Source organism: Otolemur garnettii, unplaced genomic scaffold (assembly GCF_000181295.1).
Source record: "Otolemur garnettii isolate 467f Iridium unplaced genomic scaffold, OtoGar3 scaffold00038, whole genome shotgun sequence".
NCBI lineage: Eukaryota > Metazoa > Chordata > Mammalia > Primates > Galagidae > Otolemur > Otolemur garnettii.
Genome location: NW_003852433.1, coordinates 1,309,987 through 1,319,240, shown reverse-complemented (window position 1 = coordinate 1,319,240; position 9,254 = coordinate 1,309,987). Strand labels below are relative to the sequence as shown.

Genomic DNA, 9,254 nt, shown 5'->3' with positions numbered 1-9,254 from the left:
AGAGAGAGAGAGAGAGAGAGAGAGATAGATAGAGATTTTAGAATTTAAAAGTTGTGTTCAGTTGTGTTTTTAGGGTAACAGGCAGATTCCTGATGGAGCTGGGAAGTATGTAGTGGGTTAGGAAGGCATTTTTGGTGTGAAGGAAGTTAAGCCTGGGGTTTCCTGGCTCATTTCAACATTATACTGTCCTTTTCACCACCGACCCTGCAACATAAGCAATGCAAGGCAGATAGATCTGCTTTGTTTTCTGTTTTTATTTATTTATTTATTTATTTTATTTTTTTTTTTTTGACATAGAGTCTCTCTCTGTTGTCCCGGCTAGAGTGCTGTGTCATTAACCCAGTTCACGGCAACCTCAAACTCCTGCCAAGAGATCCTCCTGCCTCAGCCTCCTGAGTAGCTGGGACTACAGACACTCTCCACAACACTTGGCTAGTTTTTCTATTTTTAGTGGTGACAGTGTTTCTTTTTGCTTGTGCTGGTCTAAAACTCATGACTTTAAGTGACCTCCCACCTTGGCCTCCCAGAGTGCTAGAATTACAGATAAAAGCTACCATGCCCAGCTCAAGGTAGATGGTTCTTATAGAATTATAGGTGAGAGCTACCATGCCCAGTCCAAAGTGGACGGTTCTTACTGCTTCAATTTGGAGCATCCATCCCACGCCCAACAATTACAATCTTCACTGCCCTAATCCTTCTCACATGACAACCCCTCCCCCCATTATAGCTTGGCCAACTGACTTTCTTCAGAATTTTGCCTGGATGTCACCCTGTCTGTGACATTTCCATGCAGAGATAAATCAGTGCACCTCCACCCCCACCCTCCAAGCCATGGCCATTTGCTTTCATTTTTCCAGGTGATCTACTCATGCCTCTTCTTCCCTTTGTGAACTCTGAGCTGCTGCAGGCCTGGTAGCCTCTCTGCATTGTTGCTAAGACATACAGCTGATCCCCCCACCTTGCCCTGCAGAAGCCTGTGCAAGTCAGTGAGAGCGGAGGCCATGGCGTCTGCTCAACCTTTGTTAGTGGTGCGACCTGAGGAAGCCCTTTAACCTCTCTGTGCTATCATCCATCACCCAATCCATAAAGTGGTGTTGATAATATCCGCCTTGTCAGAGGATTCCTGATAATCATAGTTTCCATTTATGAAGCACCAACTACGTGCCAGATACCATGCGATGTGCTATGCATACATTATCCCTAATTTGAGTAATTACCCTTCTGTAATTATCTCTACTCACATTAGCGCTAATTTATGTAATTATTATCTCTACATAATAATATTCACATTCTTTTTTGCTCATGGACATAAACTATGCAGCTTAGGGCCTAACGCATAGTAGGCTCTTAAAGGGTGACTAGTGAGAACCGTTGTCTTTAACAGACTGCCCAGCAGACGGGGAGAGGAAAAAGGTCCCCTTTTGCCTGGCCCACGTGGCTCATGTCCTCATTTATGACTCAGCAAACTTTGCCCAGCGCCTACTATGGGCCACCTACCCAGCTCAGTCTGCCGTGCAAACTCCTTCCCCTTCGTTGATGTGATAAATAACAATCGCACACACTTAGGAGTGCTGAGGGGCCCGGAGGACGGAATTATTTTTACTATCAAACCCAAGTTGGTTTACTAAAACTGTCAGTGGAAACCAAGCAAGATAAATTAAACCCAGCAGCTCCTGGGCCTCACGTAACCCTGGCTGGTGAGATGCTATTTTCACTCCCTCTGTGGGAGGGAGGAGGTGCCAAGTCCAGATGCCACTCTGCCAAGTGTGTGCCAGAGCTTGTCAGAGCGAGCCTTGGGCTAGTGACCAGAGGACTCGGCTCCCTTTTGCAAAGCTTTAATCCCTTTAAGTGCTTAAAATCCTTTTCCTGCTGCCTAATTTGGGGAAGCCTAGCCTCCCTAATGCAGCCTTCCAGGCCCTCCTGAATCCCACTGACTCCCCGGATGTCCTATTTTATCGATGCGTCATTGAGCCCCAGAAACACAGGCAGAGCCGTGGAGACACAGCAAGCAGGGTTCAAATTCAGCCCTGCCAGTTCTTGGCTGTGCAATCATAAGCACTCTTCCACCTCTCTGAGCCTCAGTTTACTCAGCTGTAAACTGAAGATAATAACAGAACCACTGTATATGCTTGTTATGAAGACACCTAGGACATAAGTGCCTGGGATGTCTTAAGTGTAAGCAAATATTAAGTGTCATGGACAAATAAGAGACCTGTGCTTTCCTGCCTCTGCACCTTAGCACATTCTCTTCCTTTTGGCTGCAACACTGTTCCACTCCATCTGGGCCCACTTTCTCTGTCTTTTTTTCTGGTCTCAGCACAGAATAGGGTTTCTCTCCTTCAGCAGTATTGACATTTTCTCGGGTAGGGGGCTGCTTGTGCATTGCAGGAAGCTAGGTAACCTCTCTGGCCTCCACCCACCAGATGCCAGGAGCATCCTCCAGTCCACCTCCAATTGTCACATCTGAAAAGCCTTCAGATATCAGAGAGTGTCCCCTGGGGCAAAACTGAGAACCTCTGATGTAGAGATTACTTTTCCAGGAAAGCTTTTCCTGCTTCTGCGCCCCCAAGTGCCCTGTGTTTCCTCTTGTGCACACCACGTCCACTTACAATGCAGCTCCCCAGGGCAGGACGCCATCTAACTTGCTTCCCACCAGCGCTCACCCACAATGCCTGCTACGTAGTAGGTGCTCAAAAATATTTGTGGAATAGAATTGAACTTGCTTAATGACAGTAGTCACAGCCCTCACAACATGTCTGTGGTGGATGAAGCTGAAACTGAATCGATTCTGACGTTGCTGCAAGTTCCCAGGGTGGGACGATGTTGGCTGCTTCGTCCTTGGGAGGGCATGGCAGTTGCCTGAGGGACAGCAGTGCCCTCTTCACTGGCCCTGTCTGTGGATCCACCACCACCTTCACCTTGGCTTAGCATTTGGTACCCAGAATATTCAGAAAAACATTTGGCCTCCCAAAACGCCACCCTACTTGGTCCCCAAACTCTACCAGCAGATTTGAACATCACTGGATTTGGGGCCCTCTGAAGTCCTCCCACTCTCTATATTCTGAATCTTTGATGGTGAATCCTTTGATACTAAAACTCTATAAAACCTCTTGAAGGTCTTCCTGCTACTGTTACTTTATCTGACAATTTAAAGCCAAAATGTTATTTCTCACCAACCCGGTTTCTTATTGTATAACATATGTGAGTTTATTGACAAATGGAGGCCATCTCCCCAGAAGACCTTCCTGATTTTGTCTTTCTCTCCCCTTTCTTGTACTTTGTAGCCAGTTGGACTTGAATTTGGGTTCAAATTCTGGCTTTGAAACTTCATGGCTGTGTGACTATGACTAGTTACCGTTATTTCATTGGCTTTTATTTATTGAGCCCCTAGTATGAGTCATGCATTGGTGTCTGTGCTGGGGTTACAGCAGTGAATACAACAGGAAAACATCCTTCTGTTCTTGTGGAGGTGACATTCTAAGTGGAGAAGGTGGGAGTCAAAACATTTCAACAGATACAGCAATGTGCAGTGCGCCGGGTGGCAATAAGCACGGGAGATGTGAAGCAAGGTCAGAAGATGGAGAGATACTCAGACATTTGAGGCAGATCATCCCAGTGGAGGGAAGATAGCCGTGCAAAGGCCCTGAGGTCAGTGTAGCCAAACGAAGAGTGAGGAGGGAGAGCCAGATCAATATGGCCTTTTGTAAGAACTTTAGCTCTAACTTTGAATAAAATGTGGAGCTATGGTAGAGTTTGGAGCAGAGCACGATGTGATTTGACTTAACAGGATTACTCAGAGTGTTAGATTAGAAATAGTCCAAAGGGGACAAATGTGGGAACAGGGAAACCAGAGAGGAGGATGTTGCAATAATCCTGGGAAGAGATGGGGGTATCTTGGACCCGGGGGGGCAGCAGAGCAGGTGTCAGAAGCGCTTGGACTCTGGGCATGTTTCGGTTTTTGAATAGACTCAGCAGTATTTACTGAGGATTTGGATACAGGATGTGAGAGAAAGAGAAAAATCCAGTTCACAGTGAATGTGTTGGAGCCAGCTGATGCCAGTTTGTGAGGGCAGATTGTTAAACGTCCAGGCATTTGCTGAGCCTATTATCATTAAGCTGCTGTCTTGAAACTGGCTATGGTGGGGATATTTACACCATGGAAATAGGCAAATATTACAAATCAGGGTGTAGCCCAGCCGTCGTCCCATTGCTGAGAAATTCAGCTGTAGAGCATTTACCAGCATCCCATGGGGCCAGAATAACTTCAAGGGGTTACTTAAAATCTTTTAATTAAATTTTAATTTTTTTTTTTTTTTGCCTGAGCAGATGGTAGAATGGATTACTCCTTACTGAGATGGGAAAGATGGAGTGAAATAAGTATCGGGAAGGACGATCTGAGTTTTGACTCCAGCTACATTTGGTTTGAGATGCCACTTAGGCATCCATGGGACTCAGTGAGGCAGTAGGTCAGTATAGTTGAATATAATAGCTGGAACTACCTTATAGGATTGCTATGGGGGACAAGTGATGACATTTATTTTTTACTAGAAATTCATGTTAGTAAAGACCTTACCATAGTAAATGCTCAATAATATACATTTCTTCATTACCATGATGAGAAGGGACTGTCATCACTACCTAGAGCAAGGGTTGCAGATTGGCGGCCCTCAACTTGAGTCCAGCCAGTGGACAGTTTTATTTGGGGGGTGGGGTAGGGAAGACTGTTACCTTAAAACATCACATTTAGGTGATGTAGATGGGTCATCACAGGGCTTCCACTCCATACTATTTCACACCAGCCCCAATTCCCATCTTTATGTTACTTGCCTGGCTCTGTAAGGGTTGGAGTTTGCACTACCCTAGATAATGGTGGCCGTCATTATGCAGAGGAGGAACCTGAGGCCAGAAGAGGCTGGTGTTGGGTCCAGGGCTATTGATGGCATGGAAAGGGTGAGCTGGGGAATCTCTCTGCCAGTCAATGCCACATTTAACGTCGCCAAACAAATGATCAGAAGAGAGAAATTCTGCCCCTGAAAGGTCCCTTCCTCCCTTCTGGATACTGGTGCCAGTGGCCTGGATTTGGGGAAACGTTAATTGCTTGGGTTTCCCAGATCAGCCGCCTCTTCGCGTGAGTGGTGGGAATAAAACCCAATCTGGTGTGAAGCTGAAGGTTAATTGAATATTTGATGCCTAGAAGTGATGAAAGCAGGAGTCCCATTTTCCTGTGTCCTCATCCAGACTCTGGCACCAAAGAGAGATGTGGGCCAGTCTTATTTAAGCAAACCCCCTCGAAACCTTCCCTCCGAGAAGAGAACAGCAGAGCCACATGCAGGAGAGGGGATCACAGACTGGCCTTGCTGTGGGTTTGGGGATGGATAACCCTCTGCCTGAAAGTCCAAGCACCCAGGAGTGGATTTCACCTTCTCTTGGCTGAAGACTGGGGTGGCTGCCCAGTGACTTCTGGGAGAGGGAATTTGTAAGCTGGGACTGTAAATTTATATTTATCATGAAGCTTCCTAGAGGATGCAGCTTCCAACAGGCACGGCTTTTGAATGAAGTTTTCTACTTGAAGGTTCACCTAAAAAAACCCCAGATCCTCTCTTTGACCCTTTCCTTCTGTAACTCCTCCCCAACCTCTATGCTCCAGCTATATTAAGCGTCCGTTGCGCCGCCGAGGTGGGGCATACTCTTTCATTTCCACTCTTTGAAGATGCTGTCTTTGTCATCTGGGACACTCTTCTTCCCCCTCTCGCCTGCCGACCTTCTCTTTCATCCTGGTGTAGACGTCGTCTCTTCCTGGGAGCCCCCCTGATTTCACTCCAGCACCCTCAGCTGCCGTCCTCCTCATCACTGGGGGAGGACACCACCTGGGGGAGGACACCACCCACAGGACATGGAGGGGAGACTTTTTTGTTTTCCTTATAGCTGTATCTCCAGCACTCGTCCTAGGGCTGGCACATAGTAGGTACACAGCCATTTTTCCCCCCTAGAGTTAAAGGAGACAATCCATTTCATGCTTTGTCAAAATAAATTTTACCACCCAAAGGACAACTGTGAGGACTGTGCGGGACTTAAAATCGTGCTTGGCTCATAGCAGATACTCAGAAAATACATCTTGAATGAATGAATGAGCATCTCCCTCCAGATTCTAGAAGGCCGAAAGGAGGGAATGGGGGAGAGAGGATGAGCGAGTGACCCGGGCAGTGGGTAGAGGCATAAAACCCCTGCTTCCTGTGGCCACAAAACACTGCCGTTCCAAGACCTCCATTACAGATGAGAAAAACTGAGGCCCAGAGAGAAGCCCAAAGCCACACAGTGGGGAGTGAAGAGGGTTGTTCCTGGGTTGGCCTGGCCCCAGGTCCACAAGGAGCTCTGGAAGTTTTTGACTCTGCTGGAGTAGGAGCTTCTGGGACAACCTTGGAGAACACTTCTGCAGCCTCTGAGAAACAACCTAAATCGCCAGTCACTAATAATTTGTGGGAACTGTCTAGTTCCCTTTCTCTCGCAAGATTCCTCTGCAGAGCCAGGCGGCCCTGAATTCTGTTTCCAGTCTGCTGGGTTTTGGCATTCCCCCCTCACCCTCAGCCACTTGGGTCTGCCAGGGAGTCTTTTTATTTTGCTCTCTCCAGACGCCACCATCTGTCTTTGTCCCCTTCTCACCCTCGTCTCACACAGGGCAGTGGAAAGAGCACAGCTGAGAAGCCACAAAACTTAGATCTCAGCTTTGCTACTCGCTAGCTGGGAGTTGTCCCTGCACTTCCGCTGTCTTATCCAGATGATGGGGATAATTGCCTTCCAGGCAGGATTCTACGTGAGAATTACCTAAGATATAAATGCTTAGACCAGTCACTGTTTTATCTGGCCCAGAACAGGTGCTTCCCTGCTTCTTGTGAATGTCATCCTCCTGGGGATGTGGGGGAATGTTCTGGATGGAGCATCTAATGGTTACTCCCTCAGAGTACAGAAAACACAGCCACGCAGCCAGGTTAAGTCCATTCATTAAACAGTTTTTCATTCAGCAATCATTTCCTGAGTCTCTACTATGCATCAGGCTCTGTGTTAGACCCTACAAACACATAAATGAGACCCTGACTGGTCTCATTGAGGGAGACAGACAGGAAAATAAACTATTGTAGCACAGTGGTCATGTGTTATAGTGACCCCCCTCTTCCTGGCCTCACTAAGCATTTGTGAAAATGTGTTTGCTCTTGCCACAGGGCCTTTGCACATACTATTCCTTTGGGATGCTTCACTCCGGCTCATCCTTTAGTTCCAAGCTTTAAGAAGCCTTTTCTGACCATCTTATTTATTTCAAATCCCCATTATAGTATCTCCTAGTACCACCAGCCTTTCCTCATATTTCTTGTTAAAGTTACTGTATGCAATTATATGTACACATACTCATTTAATATGTTTCCTCAGACCCTGAATTTCTCAAAGATAGGGACTAGGGCAGCATCTGCTGCTATTGTTGGTCTCACCAGTTATTTACATCCTTGACCCATCTTAGATGCTTAATTAACATTAAAACAAGAGCTATTTCCTCCCCAATCTCTTAAATATGGCTGGACTGGGAGGGGCGAGGTCACCCAGGATAAACACTCACAACTGGATATCTAAGAAGATGCGTTTTTCTTCGCCCACGTGGATCTTCCAGATACAGTCTTCACCTTCCACGTAAGGCTCTGGCCAGTTTGGGGACAGCACCACCCCAGCCACAGCAGAAAGCTCCCCACCACACATGGCTGTAAAAGACAGATAGATTTTGTTTGTATGGTGTAGTGGCTAAGAGTGTGGGCTATGAAGTCAGACAGTCGGGGATCTCCGTGTGTCGTGGACAGGTGTTTTCACCTCAGGCAGTCAGTGTGTGTATATGAATAATTAAACGAGAGCTGGCCACCTGCCTGTTCTTTAGATCAGGGTTGGTAAAAGTTGGGCTAAGTGTGCTGTGGCTCTTTCAGGACCAAGGGCAGAGCCTAAAGGTCAGACTGAATCCCCAACTGCCCTTTGCACAGGGCAAGTAGTGTGGCTAAGAGACACTGCACTCAAGTCAGGTGCCTGCCACCAACAGGCTTTAGGATAAGGCATGTAACTGCTCGGAGCCTGAGCTCCCTTTCTCTATAAAATTGGGGTAACTGCTGACTTCATTGGGTTATTTTGAAGCTCAATTGAGTTCATGAATGTCAAATGTAGAGCTCAGTGCCCGGCACATGGTAGTGCTCAGTCATTTAGATGCCTTTACTGTGACAGTTCCTGGCCCTGAACTGGAAGCAGAGATGTGGCCATGGCTGGTGCTTTTTAAATTCCATTTTGTGTTTACTGCTTTGGAAAGTTCTCAATGTGGCAGAGGCCAAAGTACCAATAAATTCCACTCTGTTAAACCAGCACATTTAATATAGGGATCAATCCCTCACCATGGCAAGGCTGTGATCATGCCAACTGCCATCCAGGCGGTGGCTGCCAAGAGCAAGAGCAGCCTTCATTATTCCATATGCCACCTGGAGACCAGCCTCAAGGTAGCTCAGTGGATATGGGCAAACAGGCAGGGAGGTACACCGGGGGCCTGTGAAGGGAAGGGCCCTACACTGCCAGCCTTGTCCAGAGTGTAGATCTCTAAGAACAGGGAGACCTGAGTTCCGTTTCTGTCTCTGCCAGTGACCTTGCTGTGTTCTTAGACATGTCACTCCATAGCATCAGTTCTTTTGTTTGTAAATGGGACTAATGATATCTGCTTTATAAGGTTGTGGAGAGGATGAAATCAGATAATGCACATCCAGCCCTTGGCAGAGTGCCGGCAGGGTAGTTATTACACACCAATTCACCGCTATTGTTAGTACTACGATTAACGAGATTCAGGACTGCCGAGTGCTGTTGGGTGGGTTGGCACCACAAAAGTGTGCGTGCAGGAGGTGTTGTGCAGGGGCTGACGTCCACGCAGGGTCCAAGATGTGCAGCACCCTTGGAGGAAGGAGCACCTTTTAAAGTTTATCAATTTTGCAATTTTCTCAAGATGAGTAGGAGCCCTGATCCAACTCGTAGTGTTGGGAAGGGTTCCAATCCCAATATTGGTATGAGCCCTGGAAAGGGTTCCAATCCCAATATTGGTATGTAAGTAGGGGACGTGTCTGTCAGCTGTGGCTTTAGTCCTCGCATCTGAAGGATAGAGTCCCTGGGAGAACGGCAGAGAGCCCACTCACCCCTGCACAGGGCAGAGTCCCTGGGAGGACGGCAGAGAGCCCGCTCACCCCTGCACA

The 9,254-nt window shown here is 47.3% G+C and overlaps 1 protein-coding gene across 1 annotated transcript in view; it reads right to left on the bottom strand.

The window, feature by feature from the left end:
* Positions 1 to 9,254, bottom strand: part of SEZ6L (seizure related 6 homolog like) — a 76,585-nt gene that overhangs the window by 49,455 nt on the left and 17,876 nt on the right. Inside the window, exon 8 of the mRNA XM_003789969.2 lies at positions 7,607 to 7,745. Within this exon, the coding sequence (XP_003790017.1) occupies positions 7,607 to 7,745 (139 nt within the window). The remainder of the gene's footprint in view (positions 1 to 7,606; positions 7,746 to 9,254) is intronic.